Genomic DNA, 16240 nt, shown 5'->3' with positions numbered 1-16240 from the left:
GGCTGGTCTGGCACTGCAGTCTTCATGCCCTTATAGCCATATGGAGAGGCAAATGGAGCCATATGAGAATTCGGGTTAGTACATTCTATATATAAGAGGCAAATAATAATATTATCTATAGGACATGAATATTTTAACCATCTCATTGCTCAACCACTGGTAATTAGCAAATGGGTATCCCATAAAACTATGGTTGAATCATTGAAGATTGAGATTTGTTATTGCATACTCTAAAATTTCATCTTCCTTAAATTATGACATACCCTAACTCTTCCTAGAAAATGAAAGCATCCATATTGTTTCCAGCTTGATTGAGAAATGTAAATCAAAGCTAAATTAAGTCTATCTTATTCAAGAAAATGGGTTATTGTTGCTTGTATTTCTTCGAGCCTTCGCCCCTTGGTTTCTGGCAACAGCTTTGCAACAAATAGGACAGTTGCACTGCAAATAATCGAGAATAAGAAGAATGTTCCTGCACAAGTATAGTGATAAATAAGTCATGTTTATGCATGACCATATCTGGACAGAGATGGAGAGAAAGGGGAAGAGATCACCTGCTGAGCTCCATGCAAATACAAAGTTAAAAGTGTAGGTGGTAATCCAAGAACAGAACAAGTTGGATGAAGCTACTAGGCTTCCAGCTGAGCCCTTTATGTTTATTGGAAATATCTGAAACAGAACCTCATCAATCAGGGTATGCTATGAATCTAAATCCTATAGCCGAACCATACTTCTGTTATAAATTGCCATTGAACTAATTTTCATGTCTAACAAAATTTGCCTACCTCTGACATGACTACCCATGGTAGTCCTGCAACACCCATGCATAAACTTGCCAGATAAGCCTGATTGCAGGTTTAAGTAATCAATAAAACTATTCAATTTTATCAATATGTAAAAACTCTGCTACAACCCCGGAAAAGATATAGGATAAAATTTGAGAAAACAAGTATTTATGTTAAGTTAGATTACCAATATGCCAATAAGTACGAAAATTGGAGTTAACACCTTCATCTGTTGCAGGTCCTGCTCATAAAAAGCTTATGCATTTTTATGAAATTGTCATTTATAGAGACAAGAACAAAAGCAACAAATGAATTACAGAAGTATTTTGAAGAAACCTGCAATAAGAATGACAATGCTACAACCAAACAACCCAAGCACATCCCAGCTGCAGAAGCCTGAAAGTGTAGGTAAACTTGACTATCCAATTGTTGATCAACTACATCAAAAACTTAAAAATAGGTTCTCAATCCATCCTAACCATTAGAAGTGGTCGTCTTCCAGATTTATCAATTAGGACTATACCCAAAAATGTCACTGGAATCTGCAAAATAATATCTATACATGTCTAAGAAAAGCATGAAGCTGAATCCCATATTCAAGTCATGGTTAAAATATGAGTTCAAAACCTGGAGAATAGCCATTGCTCTTGTCCCAAATGTGGTTGAAAAATCTGTCATAAACCAGAGATTTATATCTTCATTCCTCCTTGTTCCATGTCCCTCACATTCAAAAAATGAAGCAATACCAAGGATCCTTCACTTACCAGCTGATTCAAAGATAGAACTTGCATAATATAATATGGCATTGCTTCCTCCAAATTGTTGTAGCACCATCAACCCAACTCCAACCTAACTCAATTGGAATTATCTGGAAAAGATCAGGCACACCATGAAAAGGGAACATGGCACATTAAAAGGTCAATTCTGGGCTTACAATAAGAGAATGAGCATATCTCCTCTGGAACAAGTCTAGAATTCTAGCTTCAGAGAGCTGTTGAAAGGCTTCTGTATACTCCTGTAAACATCAAGTGTCCAAAAACCAGTGACTAATAAGAAGAAAAGGAAGTATTTCTTTCAAGTTACTCTTTCATGAGCATATACAGATGAATTCTTACTCGGATCTCTGCTGCTTCCTGAGAAATATCGGCATTTTTTCCTCTTAGCCTCTGTAGAGCAGCTTCCAACCTTGCCCCTTGGCCAACCTTTGCCTGCAGACACTTTTCTTGTTCATTAACTTAATAAAAAACATGGATTATTTTTATAAATTTTGCTACGTTCGGTTTGAAATGATTTTTGGCTCAAAAATGTCCCAGGAATGGCAGAAAACTTAAAGAATCTCAACAAATTTTAATCTGACTCACCAGCCATCTAGGGGACTCAGGAATGAAGAATAAACCTATAACCTGTAATATACATGGGATAGCTCCTGAAAATGAAATGAAATAGAAGTCATTTTTATGGAACTACACAGATTAAATTAATCAGTTGAATAGTACAAAGAAGGTACCAATCACAGCCAAGATGCGCCATGAAACCACAGTTCCAACAAAAAAAGTCAGTGAAGAGCCACAACATATCATCAACTGCAGAGTTAGCAACACAGAAGCATATAAGCATTTGGTTAGTTCTTTGATCCAAGTCCATATTTTTGTTTATTTACCGTATTGGCTGATGTGAATCCTCCCCTAATATTCTTGGGCATAATTTCTGCAATATATACAGGTACCTGATACATAAGAGGAAGGTTGATCAGTTCTGTTAGGCATCACTAGGATAGGTAAATTAAATATAGACAATCACATCCTCCCAAGTCAAGTCACAGTTACCACATAACAAATAAGCCCAATTCCAAATCCAATCGACAGTCTTCCCAAGTCTAGCCACCAATAATTCTTCCAACAAGCAGTGCAATTTTATATTAATGACACCCACAAGAAAAAAAATATGAATTTAGTTACTTAGTAAATATGGAAGCTAAGTGTGTAACTTTAACTAGAAATTATTCTCCTCCTTGGATGACATTTGGAGAATGAATCTTTCTTCTCAAAAATCCCACAAAGCAAAAATTAATAAAAGAAAGCTTAGGTTTGTGAGGAAGGAAAGAAGGATGGGATGGAGGGAAAGGTAAGCAACCTTAGCCAATGCTATTGCAAGCCACCCCATGATGCAGAATATATCTGAAAACCACATTGTCTGCTTGACAAGATAACCAAAAGAGAAGAATTGAAGAGATGGTAAAGGTTTTCAAGTTGAAAATTTCCAGCAGGCCTAGAGTTATTCAAAGGTTTATAAAACTTACACCTCTCCGACCAAAAAGATCCGTTATCTTTCCACAAATTACTGCACCTACTATTCCTCCAATTGTCAAAATTGAGCCAAAAACTGAGTACTGCAAAGAGAGGAATGTAAGTAATAGAACTCAGAGAAAACAAAATAATAAACTCTACTTAAACCAGATAAATAAAATTCACTCCAGGGCTGCAAAAGTAACTTCACCTTTGATCATGTTAAATGCTAGACATATCTGAGTTAATTTTCCTGTATCTATCACAGGGTGAAGTGTACTCCATGATGTTCACAAGTTACCTCTATGCTAAGACAATTATAATGCCTTGGAGCTCATAGTTTAACACCATGTTCATAAGCACTTTGTAGCTTAACAAGTTTGTTATAGTCTGAAGTCTCAATGATGTTCCTTTTTCAGTTAAACCTGACTCCTCTTTCAATAGACAGTATGCATGAAATCCCACTACAGTCCAGTTCCATAATCCCCTTGTCCCCTGATGAGTAAAATGCTGGCTCCTAAAAAGAATTGAAATGAGCCAGCAACACTAAATGTCAAGAGTTGGTTTGGTAGATCAATGCACCATGATTAGTCATAATTTAAGGAGGGTGACAAGGTTCATTTAGGGTGATTTAGGCATAATAAAGATACAGAACTCAATGGAACAACTATGAATTAAGCAAAAAAATTGAAGGAAAGAGTAGAAAGTAAAAGCATGATTTAAGTGACTTGTGAGATCAGCAGTCAACAGGGAGGAGGTAAGATGAATTTATAGTAATTTGGGAATGGGCATGGTTTGTCACTAGGAGTTTGGGATGAGTTGTTTCTCCGTTCAAATCTTAATGGCATTACAACTGCTGCCAAAGTTTGTCAAGAAAATTTTTATGAGCAATTGAATACTTTGTCCAACTTTGGCCAATTTCACCAATTTTCTAGATTGCTTAGCCAAATATTCATCCAAACTACTGAAAACATAAAGAACCAAAAAATGAAACTTCAAACTGAAAAAAAGACACCAAACGCTTCCAAATTGTTTCCTTGTATTCCTCTTTGGTTTGATATGGATATTTGAAATCACAAGACTAAAAACAGAGCATTTGTCACAAAGTGATGCAGGAATCAAACAACATATATTAGAGGATGGGTTACCAAAGCACAGAACATAGCAGGGAAAAAGAAAAGTTGGAGTCATTGAAAAATGTGAACACATGTAAAATTCAAAAATATTTGGATGTGGAGTGGGAATGCTTAAAATGGAGCACAAATAGCCCTTCCCCAAGAGAGGTAGTTCATGAGGCATGTACTATAAAATTGAAGCCACTATCATAACGAGTGACAGTATGTCACCAGCTTAGGAGTTTGGCACTTATCATTCTGTTGATATACATCTGTCATTTTCTTGTTGCTTGCTACTTAGTACTTACCTCAGCCACAGAGAGGCCCAAGTCATCCATGATTCCAGACTCAGCAGGTGATGAATATCCAACCTACAAAGCGATCATAAACCACTACCTCTGTCAAATTCAGTTGATTATACAGCTAGTCTGCTCCTTGAAACAGATAACTATCCCTAGTATATGGTTCTACTGAGGCCCATATTCACCCATAACCAGCTCAAAAGAATCATAAACCATAATTTTCAGCCTAATTCAGCTTATCACGTTCAAAGTTGCCCAACAAGCCGGATTTGTTGCCAAAATACCTTTCTAAATTGTTTTTCAAAAAGTAGGACCATTCTTAGATAAATAGATTTGGGTGAGACTCAAACATGAGACCTTAGCAATTTTACATTAAAAGTTGAAGATGTTAGGTAATGTGCCCAAAATGGGGAAGCCCGTGGATTGAACTTACAGCACAGCCATTAGTGAAGGCACCGCAGACTGCCACTGCAGTGCTGAAGACAGCAACAGCTGTGACAGGGTAGGAATCATCGCCACTGCTGCCCCCAATGCCACCATATTTATCGTTAGTTTTTTCTTCAACAAGAAGACCTTCCTCAATGCCTGCTCTCTCCATTATCATGCCCTGGGAAGACACAGAAAAGAAAGAAGAGTGAGATGATATAGGTGTTTGGAGAGAGTGAAAGTTTGGTGATTGCCTCTAAAACGCAGAAAGTTAGTTGTTTCTTCTGCGTTGAATTATTTTGAAAGAAAATTACTGCAGGAGAGGCCTGTTACATGAGGTGGGACCAAATTTGGATTTGGATCAACCCCACATCTTATCTGTCCTTACTGTTTTATGCAACTTGTAATCCCGTTATTAATTTCTTCCCCTGAAAGGACCGTCGCCAACTAGGAAGGAGAAAATAATCTGTAACCCACGTAATGGAGAAAATATTTTCAAATCTAGGGTAGTTTTTTCCAACTAAGAAAGAGAGAGAATTACTAGGAGACTTGTTATGTAATTTGATTTGGAAGCAAAAATGCCTTCAAGAGATTTTTGCCTTGTTAGTGAGAAGATTTCTTTTTCTAAAAAGAAAAAAAAAATTGTCTCTTGAAGAGATGATTAAAAAAAAAAAGCAAAATTGATAAATTCATATAAATAAAATTGATAACACATTTTTTTTTATAAAAAAAAAAAATCTAAAAGTGAAATGAACAAGAAAGTAATTAATAAAGTTTAAAAATTAAAGTATTATTATTTATATTATAGATAACAAAATCTTATAAAAGTACATTAGTTTTTATTTATAATTATAATTAATTTAATTAATTTAAAATGAATACCATAATATTTTATATTCCATATCTAATTTATTTTTATTTTTTTTAAAATTCAGGTGCTAAACATAATTTACACTTTTATAAATGTTATTATTCATAAATAATATATTTACAATAATTATAATTATTTTATATATTAAATTTAGTAGATAAAATTAATTAATTTTATAAATACATATATTTATAATATTTATATTATCATATAAATGGTCTGTGTTTTCCTATTTTTAATTATATTTTTAACTAATAATACAATGCTACATCACTTAAAAATTGTTTCTTAAAAAAATGATTTCCTTAAAATTAAAAGTGAAAATAAGTGTGATCCAAATTTAAAATTATTAGTGAAAACAATATCAAGAAGTAACATAGAAGCAAAAGAAACAAAAAGCAATGAATAAAGTTTAAAAATTAAAATATTTATTATTTATAGTAGAAAGAAAGAAAAAAGGTACAAAATTAAAATAATTTATGTTTTAATAATAATTAATTAAATTAACTGAAAGATAAAATTTAAAATAAAGACCAAAATATTTTTTTTAATCAATAGAAGATCATAAATATAATTTATACTTTTATAAATATTATAATTATAAATAATATATCGATAATGATTATAATTATTTTTATGTATTGAATTTAGTACATGAAATCAATTTAATTTTACAATATATATGTAATAATTTTATTAGTAAAAAATATTATTAGTTAAAATATTATTAAAAAAATAAGAAAGCATATTGCATCATTCTTTTTTTGAGAAGATAAAAAATTAATTTTTTGAAATCATTTCTTCAAGAGACAATTTTTGTTTGGATGTTTTTTTTTTTTTTTAAGAAATCATTTATCTAAGAGACTATTTTAGCCTATAATTATATTTTGGATTTTTTAGAAATCGTCTCTTTAAGAGACAATTTTTACCTATAATTTAAAAAAAAAATAAAAAAATCATCTCTTCAAAAAACGATTTTTGTTTGGATTTTTTTTAGAATATTTAGAAATCATATTTTCAAGAGATGATTTTTGTCCATAAATTTTTTTTTAAAATAAAAAAATCATTTCTTCAAGCAATTATTTTTGTTTGGATTTTTTTTCAAGAATATTTGGAAATTTTTGCCTGTATTTTTTTAAAAAAGAAAGAAAGAAAGAAAGAAATTGTCTCTCCCAGAGACGATGTTTGCTTCAACTCTCTTTCCTAGTTGGCAAAAATGATTTTTGCCTATAATATTTAAAAAATAAATAAATCAATCTCTTCAAGAGGTTATTTTTGCTTAATCTTTGTTTCTTAGTTAGTAAAAACTAGGATAGATTTGGAAATATTTACTCTATCACCATAATTTATAAATTATTTTTTAAAATGGCTAGCCACTTATCAAAAACCCCATATTTGTTTTTAGTGTAATCATTTGGATGGCCATCCATGGGGTTAAGAATCATATTGTTGCACCCCAACAGATACCATTGCCAATTTGATTAGTTACATATAGATGGGCAAAGGTGGGTTTAATGTATCAAGGCATGTGTACATAAATGTCATCATAACCAAAATCCATATCCTCCCAATTAAGTAGACCATCATCCAATCACTTTTAAAACTTCTAACTTAAAATCCCCAAAATACCAATCTTATATAAGAGTTCCGATACCTTGTTAAAATACCAATCTAACTCACAAGATCAATGTTTTGAGGTAGCAGGCTTGTGCCAAAACAATCGACTCCATTACAATACTTACTCCCATACAGCATGAAAAGTTTATTTTAAAGGAGAGATTGGGTCATTGATGCCTGTATTTCTTCAAGCTTTCGTCCCTTGGTTTCTGGTACCAGCTTTGCAGTGAATAGAACAGTGGCACCCGATATGATAGAGTAAAAGAAGAATGTTCCTGAAGCAGTTCGGCCAAAGGGCCCAAAACGTTCATGTCTATCAATGGAAATCTTAAGACTGAGACAAAGAAAGAGAGGGTTACCCGTCGAGCTCCAATCAAATATGTAGTTAAAAGTGTATGTCACAACCCAAGAAAAGAACCAGTTGGAGAGGGTCACTAGGCTGCCTGCTACGCCCTTTATGTTTATGGGGTATATCTGAAATGGAAATCCACCCATCAATATCAGCTATATGAATAAACTTGAGGGCAAATGTATACTTCTATCAAATCTCCCCAGTGAATTATACCTCTGCCATGATCACCCATGGTAGTCCTGCCATGCCTAATGAATATGTTGCTGAATAAGTCTGATTGCAGAAATATGCAGTCAAGATACAACCCCAAAAGGAGAAAGGAAAAAAAAATGCAGGCTTTGATCATATGGAAAGGAAAACAAGGTTTATTCTTTTGGTTACTAGGGGCTCTGGCCATGCACAAATTCTTCAACCGTGTAAGATTACGGAACATGAAAAGCTTCACACAGAGATAAGCTTACAACTTAGTAAACACCATGCCCCTCATCTCCAATTCTAATTGATATGCAATCTGAAAGAAAGGGAAATTATGTTAAGTCGCATTACCAATAGGCCGATGAGCACCAAAATAGGAGTGATCTCTTTCCACAGGTTCAGGTCCTGGATGTACACAGAAGAGAAAATTAAAGTAGAGACAAATAAATTTAAAAAAGAAAAAAGGTAGTTAATTTTGTAATAAGACCTGCAATAAGAATGATAATCCTATAAGGAAACTACTCAACCCCATTCCAGCTGCAGAAACCTGCAAACATTGGGAAATTAGCCATTGACTTGATCATCAATCAAAACAACAGAGTCCTACTCATTCTAACCATTAGAAGTGGGCGCCTTCCCAATTTATCGATTAGGAGTATAGCCACAGCAGTGGCTGGAATCTGCAGAAAAATATGTACATGACTAAGAAAAGCATCAAGCAGAGTACCAATTCCAAATTACGGTTGAATAAGAGTCAAGAACCTGGAGAATAGCTATTGCTCTACTCCCCAATGTAGTTGAAAAATCTGTCATAAACACCAGATCCATATCTTCATTCCTCCAAGATCTATTTTGTTTCCCTTTTAATTATATGAAACAATACTAAAGGTCCTTGATTTACCAGCTGACTCCAAGATGGAACTCGCAAAGCATTGAACTGCAGTGACCCCTGAAAATTGTGTCAGCACCATCAACCCAACTCCAACCTAAACCAGTTGGATCATCTGTAAATAATCAAACAAGTAATAGAAACAAAATGGCCGAATTAAGTAAGTACAAATTTGAAAGGCTTTACAATAAGTGAATGAGCATATCTTCTCTGGAACAAGTCTACAATTGTAGCTTTCGGCAACTGTTGAAAGGTTTCTGTATATTCCTGTAAAACAAATCAAGCCAATCCCCTTTTCTTCTTCAGTGCCAAAGATATGAGTAATAATAATTCATATAGATAAAGAAAAGATTCTTTTTATGTTTTATTTTCTAGTTGAAATTCAAAGAAAAGAATAAGCAGTTTTCTTGGAAGTTACTTTGATGTCTGCTGCTTCTTGAGAAATATCAGCTCTCTGTCCCCTTAGCCTCTGCAGAGCAGCTTCTAACTCTTTCTCTCGGCCAACCTTTGCCTGCAGAGAATTTCACTCAACTACTTAATCTTCCTCTGGGACTATCACATTTTTTGTTTATACAATTCTATAACACCATATGCAAAACCTGCAAAAAATTTTAATTGGACTCACCAGCCATCTTGGAGACTCTGGAATGAAGAACAAACCTATGGTCTGTAATGTACATGGAACAGCTCCTGCAAATGAAATGAAATAGAAGTTACTTCTATGGAACAGCCTTGGTATAATTACAAAGCAGAAGAGTACAAAGAGGTTACCAATTATGGCCAAGGTACGCCAGGAAACGACAGTTCCAATGAAATAAATTAGTGAAAAGCCACAGCATATCATCAGCTGCAGTGTTATAGGCAGTATATAAGCACATTGGTAAGCAGAGAGTTGATTATTTGATCCAAGTAAATGATTATTTTGATTTACCGAAGCAACTGATGTAAAACCTCCCCTAAGATTCTTGGGTGATATTTCTGAAATATAAACAGCTGCCTGTATAGCAATGGTTAGGAATGTTTACTGTTACAGATCACATGGATTGTTAGATGAAATATGAACCACAAACTATATTACACTTACAACATATGAAATAAGCCCAACTCCAAATCCCATTGATAATCTTCCCAAGTCGAGCCACCAACAATCCTTTCAAAAAGCGGTGAATATTTACATTAATCACCACCAACAGAATATGTGCTGACTTGATATTCTTCTTCTCAGCAGTAAGGAAAAGATAAGAAACCTTGGCAAATGCTATTAATAGCCAACCCATGATGCAGAATATATCAGCAAACCACATTGTCTGCTTTGCCAGATCAAACCAAAATTGAGTAGAATCAATGAGCTGATAAAGTTTTTAGAATTGAAATATTTACAGTAGGCAGGGCCTGAAACTTACACCTCTCCTACCAATAAGATCTGCTGTCTTCCCACTTATTATTGCACCTAGTATTCCTCCAGCTGTCCATATTGAACCAAAAACTGAGTACTGCAAAATAAGAAGGAAAATCAATGAAAAAGAGACTTCATCATTCACCATGCTAACTGTCACAAGGTAGGATTGAACCCGTAATGGTGCCTCAATTGTGATCAAGAGTTGTTTCCAGGCAAGACAATTGAAATGTATTTAGTTTTGATGAGACCCTGATTGAGTTTTTATGGCCAGAATCCTAAACCAATGTTCTTATGGTTGAGAATGGCTTGTTCAATAAACCAGAGGCATACAATTCCATTAGGGTCTAGATCCATAATTCCCCTATCCCCTCATTGATAAGCATCTGAAGAAGCCAGTCGCAACCCATTTTAAAGAAGTGATTCTGTCATGGAGATATGCCTTGATTGCTTATATTATAAGGATGGTTACAAGGTTCATGTAAGTGCACTTGACATGTGAAACTATGGATCAAGAAAACAAAATAAAAGAAAGAGCATAGCAAAATTGGAGTCTGTCATCACAAGAATTGATAACTTATATTGTAAAATTAAGTATAGAAGAGTTTGCCATTTATGATTGTGGTGCCATAGTCAGTCTGGTTAATTTATACTTGCCTCCGCCACAGAGAGGCCCAGATCCTCCATGAGTCCAGACTTAGCAGGTGATGAATATGCAGCCTGCAAAGCAATCCCACAAACCCACCAGTTCGGTCAAAATCAGCTGATTATGAATATGCAGAGACTTCATGGCTAATATAGCGTGTTTTTAGTGGGCCAAATATTTCTGGAAATTAAATCCAGTCCGTAATAATGAGGTTGACCCAGTTGGTGTTTCCCCCTTCAACAAAAGAAAATTGAAAAACAGAAAGAAAACAATAGGTTAAGGATCTGGGGCAGAGCTCAAACCTAACCCAGAAGGGAAATGGGGTGGCGTCACACCACACCCAACGCCCAGGAAAATTCTACTTACAGCACACCCAGTGTTGAAGGAGCCGCAGACGGCCACCGCTGTGCTGATAATAACAACAGCTGTGACTGGGGAGGAACCACCGTCACCACTTCCACTGCCTCCGCCAACAGCATTTGGGTCAAGGCAGTAGAACTGATCAGAAGCATTTTCTTGATTGACAAGAAGAGAGCTTGTTACAAGGCCTTCTTCATTGCTCCCCCCCTCCATATCCTACAGCTCTTGGAGAGAAGAAAGTGATAGAATTGAGAAGAGAGAGTAGTTTTGGAAAAAGAGAAAGAGAGGACAGGTTGGTGAGAATGGAAGATAGAAGAAAATAATTGAGTTTGCATCAGCCGAAATGGGTGGTAGGACGGAGCCAAATCATTGAATACCACAGCAGGGACCAGAGAGCCGAGAGCAGAGACACAGAACTGGTTTCGTTTTCTTTTGGAGACAAGGAGAGACCGGTGACCGTAAAAACAAAAATGTTGGAAGTCTCACGTGTATTTTTCTGACATAAATAAATTAATGTAAATGACACATTACTTCCTTGAAAATGACACATTTGTCCTTTTCCCCCCCTAATCTGCCCCTTTTTCACGCTTCAGAATGCAGTGCCTTCACAAAATAAATGCATCTTTTAAATGCAAAATTACACGTCTACCCATGCGTCCGCTGACATCTTTCAATAGAGTGTTTCCCTTGACGTGAAATATGAAAAACAATAAAAATAATTTTTTCTATTTTTTTTTTCTTTCTTAGTTTTCAGTTTTCGGAAACTACGGGGGAAGAAAAAAAATATATTAAAAAATATAATTTTTTTTTATATCTGATTTTATTATAAAATTTTTAAAAAATTAACTATAATTAAAATTAGTTAAAAAAATTTATATTTTAAAATTATATTAATATTTATGAGATTTAATTAATTAAAAATTTATATATTTTCACGTAAAATAGTTAAAACAAATGAAATAGGATTAACGTGTCAACATAAATATTGATTTATTAATTTTAATATTTTTTAATTTATTTATTTTTTATATTTTTTATTTTTTGTAACTAAACATGTCAAAATCTATTTTTTTTTTTTACTTTATCTTATTTTCTACTTTTTCTTTTCAGTTTCTTTATATTGCATTTTTTTTCCTCAAAATTTGTATGGCCCAAACAAAGCTTTTATTTTTTCAAAAACTCAAAATAAGATATATAAGCTCATAACAAGTGATATTAGGGTCTATTTTGAAAATATTTTTAAAAATAGTTTTTTAATATTTTATAAAATAAAAGTTTGTTTTGAGGATTTCAAATATTGTTAACTTCTTTTCTTGGTTTTAAAAATAAATTTTATATGATGTGTTTTTTAATTATTATTTATATTTATATAATATTTTAAAAAAATACAAATGAAACATCCAATTAAAAGTCATATACATAAAAAAGAGTAAAAAACTATTTTCTAATTTTTTATTTTGAAGAATATGAAACCGTCTTAAAAAACAATTATCAAGATTTTAAGACAATCCTTGGAAAATGTTTCCAAAAAACATTTTTTTGTTTCTATTATTAAAAATAAAAAAATATTGGAAAGAACATGTATGAAAATTATTCTCAGTGTTTTCAAATTTCTTCTCCTTATTGTTAAATTAATATTTTTGGAGAAGAATTTGAAGTTATTTCCTATGTTTTCTACATTGTTAAATTTTACGAAAAAACAAAAGAGAAAAGGAAAAAAAAAAAAAAAGACACACAAAGAACCCACAAACCCCTAAACCTTCGAGAGATGCATCATACAACAAATTAATCGAAATCTCCCAAACCTGTCAGTGTTGTAATCTAAACTTCACATTGATGGGGCAATTGGGATGGTAGGGAGGAGGGTATGCTCGTGGAGTGTGCGAGGGGGAGAGAGGGAAGAGGGGAGAGGGAGAGAAAATGGAGGAGATGAAAAGGGCGTGTGAAAGCAAACATGATGAGAAGAGAGGGAGAGATATACTGTGAGAGGGGTGAGGAGGGGATTAGTGCAGAATATAAGAAAAAAAATATATAGAAAAAACAATCTTTATATTTAAAAATGGATACAAATTTTTAAAATTTTAAAAACGGATATAAATCTTTTATCTAAAAATGATTTATATTTACAATTTTAGGGTGATCAAAGAAAATATAGTTTTTTTTTTTAAATGTTTTGTAAAACTATTTTTTACGGATTCAATCAAACATGCTTTCGGGGTTTTAAAAAAAATAATAAAAAAGTTTTTTAAATTCAGTTTTTAAAGATAATTTTATTTTTTAAAATATAATAAAATTGTTTTTAAAAATCAGTTTCAGAAAACACTTTTTAGAGTATCGTATTCTCTCGACGTAACACAATTTTGAGTATGTTTGAGAGTAATTATAGAAAATATTTTTAATATTTTTTAATACTTAAAAGATAAAAAATTTTAAGTATTATAAATATTAAATGTGTTTTTTAAAATTATCATCAAATAGAATTTTATTTATAGTGATTTTAAAAAGGATTTTTAACTTTTTTTTTAATATTTAAATAATAAAAAATTTTAAATATTGGATTCCGGAAGAAACCAATTCACAAATCAAAGCCCCACTTCAGCATAGACTCTATCTCAACTGCTCATCCCATGTCACAAGTCAAAACCCCACAAAGCACATCACGGACTCTCTGCACTTGCCAACACACGATCTGGAATTTATTTGAAACCTTGTCTGACGTATCATTTTATTTATTTTGTTTTTCTATTAAAAAATAAAGTGGTTTTCTTATGATCACGACTCCTCACTAACCCTTAATAATCAAATTTGGTAGAAGGTAGCCATCGCCATTCATGGTCTGTGTTAAAAAGTCATGACAATATATGGTATTGACTAGCTTTGGCACATTGAAAAAGTTGCAAAGCATTAGATCTAGAGGCAAATTGAATAAATATATTAGTTTTACTAATAAATTAAATGGGTAACTTTTTATTTTATCTTTTCTTTTAAGGGTTGTTTGATTAGGAATGATAATGGGATGAGTTCGGGACGGACACCCCCATCCCAACCCCGTCCCGTTTATTCAAAACAATTCTCATTCCCATCTCATTTAAAAAATTAAATGGGCAGGGCGGGCGGGTATGATAAATTCTCATACCCACCCCGTTTAACTTTTTTTTTTTTTTTAATTTTTAAAAATTTTTTAATTACATTAAAATAAATATATTTTATAAATAATTAAATTATTATATTTTTATAACTTATTTTATTAAAAATATTTTATTATCTATATATTAAAAATAGTAAAATAAAAATTAAATTAAATTAATTTTAATTTTTAAATTAAATTAAATTAAAATTTAATTTTATATATAATCAGGGCGGGGTGGGTGGGGCAATATCCGAATCTGCCCCAGGTTTTTGAAAAAATTCTCAAACCCATTTATTAAAATTAAACCTCGTTCCATTAGGGGCGGAGCGAGTACCCGAAAAGACCCTCCACATTGTCATCCTTATGTTTGATAAAACTTAATACTTATTATTTAATAACTTAAACTGACTTTAAATTAAATTATATTTAAGTTATTAGCTTAAATTTTATTACTTAATTTTTTTACTTTAATTATTAAGGTTATTTGATAAAATTAACTTAAAATTTATTTTAAATTATTAAATTAAATTATAACTTGGACAAAAGAGGTTGAAGACAATGGAAGTCGTGAAGTGGTAAAAGAGATCATGAAGCTAACTAGGACCAAAAATGAAAAAATTGGAAAATATTGCCAAAATTTCGTGTTTTCATGAGGGGTGATACAAAAAAGGGGAAGAAATATCAACGGAAAGAAATATCGGAAAAAACCGGCAAAAATCGCTAAAATATCGACTGGGCCGATTAATCAGTGACTTTTTAAGAAAATTGCTTGCCTGCTCACCAATCACCGCTGATTTGTCTTTAAGTATATGAATTGCACTAGAAGAATATATACAAAGATAATGATAAAAACAAAATATTTTAATAAATAAATAAATTATAATTATTTTATTTTAAAATTTAATTTAATTGACCATTAAAAATATAAAAATTACAAAGATCATTTTCTTAACTTTTTTTTTATATCATTTATATATTAATTAAATATAAAAAATATAAAAATGAAAAAAGTTATATATATATCATAATTTATTTTATATCATTTAATATAATTGAATTAAATGGATAACAATTTTAATATTAAATATATTTTAAAATTAGACATATTATAATTAAATATCACAATATTATTGTGAAATAATATTTGATGTAATTTAATAATAAATGTACATTTATAAAATTCATATTTTTTATTTACATGTTATTATCAAATATGATAAATTATATTATATATATACATATATCTCAAATTCTTGAACAAAACAAATTTAAAATGTCCATTATACTTCCAATTACATTTCTATGAGATTTTTCTTACATTTTACTGAGTTTTGATCAATTTTAAGTTTATTGATATTTTTGTCCAAAATATCCGTCGATATATATCCGATATATTCGTAAAATCGAAATACCGATATATCCGTAATTACTAATATTTTCATCAATAACTAGGACAAATAAAAGTAAACAAATAAAATAAAAATGTTGACTTAATAATAAGTTAATTGTTTTTACTTATTATTTAAAGCTGTTTTTATTTTAAATTATATTATTAAGTTATTTTACTAAACATATTTAATTTATTCAATGACTTAAATTAAATTATTAAGTCCCTTTAAGTTATTAAGTTGGTTTATCAAAGATTCACGTAGTCATGATTGTAGCATGCTTGTTATAGAATATCCAGTACCTAATCAATCATATAGACATTATTGATAAGCACTAGTATAAATTAGTTTTGAAAGAAAATGGCTTACAAATTGTTTTATTTTAGGGATTTGGCAATGTGAATCATGCTAAAGAGTTACTCGGGTAAATTTGAAGTTGCATAGTAAAATTATTCGTCAAGGTTTCAATGAACATCTAAACAT

General features: G+C 31.7%; 2 protein-coding genes across 8 annotated transcripts; both read right to left on the bottom strand.

The window, feature by feature from the left end:
- Positions 1–118: 118 nt before the first annotated feature.
- LOC117930305 (sugar transporter ERD6-like 5) lies at positions 119–5146 on the bottom strand. 4 transcript variants are annotated; one of them, XM_034850890.1, is made up of 18 exons: positions 4921–5145; positions 4494–4556; positions 3085–3174; positions 2919–2978; positions 2612–2677; positions 2446–2511; positions 2293–2368; positions 2147–2211; positions 1901–1993; positions 1720–1800; positions 1550–1634; positions 1413–1456; positions 1265–1327; positions 1122–1181; positions 973–1026; positions 786–845; positions 555–669; positions 119–472 (listed from the first exon to the last, which is right to left on the bottom strand). In XM_034850890.1, exons 1-18 carry the CDS (start codon positions 5089–5091, stop codon positions 348–350), a joined length of 1437 nt encoding a protein of 478 aa, XP_034706781.1. In that variant the 5' UTR covers positions 5092–5145; the 3' UTR covers positions 119–347. The 4 variants fall into 4 exon arrangements, with proteins under 4 accessions (XP_034706781.1, XP_034706783.1, XP_034706782.1 ...); XM_034850892.1 differs by lacking the exon at positions 2612–2677 and having other exon boundaries at positions 4921–5146; XM_034850891.1 differs by lacking the exon at positions 4494–4556.
- Positions 5147–7325: 2179 nt separating this feature from the next.
- On the bottom strand, positions 7326–11659 carry LOC117931122 (sugar transporter ERD6-like 5). 4 transcript variants are annotated; one of them, XM_034852011.1, is made up of 18 exons: positions 11246–11658; positions 10891–10953; positions 10241–10330; positions 10085–10144; positions 9922–9987; positions 9769–9834; positions 9609–9684; positions 9463–9527; positions 9256–9348; positions 9024–9104; positions 8850–8934; positions 8711–8754; positions 8566–8628; positions 8436–8495; positions 8300–8353; positions 7967–8026; positions 7761–7875; positions 7326–7676 (listed from the first exon to the last, which is right to left on the bottom strand). In XM_034852011.1, the coding sequence occupies exons 1-18, from the start codon at positions 11450–11452 to the stop codon at positions 7552–7554; spliced, it is 1473 nt and encodes a 490-aa protein (XP_034707902.1). In that variant the 5' UTR covers positions 11453–11658; the 3' UTR covers positions 7326–7551. The 4 variants fall into 4 exon arrangements, with proteins under 4 accessions (XP_034707902.1, XP_034707904.1, XP_034707905.1 ...); XM_034852013.1 differs by having other exon boundaries at positions 10891–11113; positions 11246–11336; XM_034852014.1 differs by having other exon boundaries at positions 11182–11271.
- Between the last annotated feature and the right edge of the window lie 4581 nt (positions 11660–16240).

This window comes from Vitis riparia, chromosome 14 (assembly GCF_004353265.1).
Source record: "Vitis riparia cultivar Riparia Gloire de Montpellier isolate 1030 chromosome 14, EGFV_Vit.rip_1.0, whole genome shotgun sequence".
Taxonomy (NCBI): Eukaryota; Viridiplantae; Streptophyta; class Magnoliopsida; order Vitales; family Vitaceae; genus Vitis; species Vitis riparia.
Note: the sequence above shows the minus strand (reverse complement) of the source record. Positions and strands in the feature narration are given on the sequence as shown.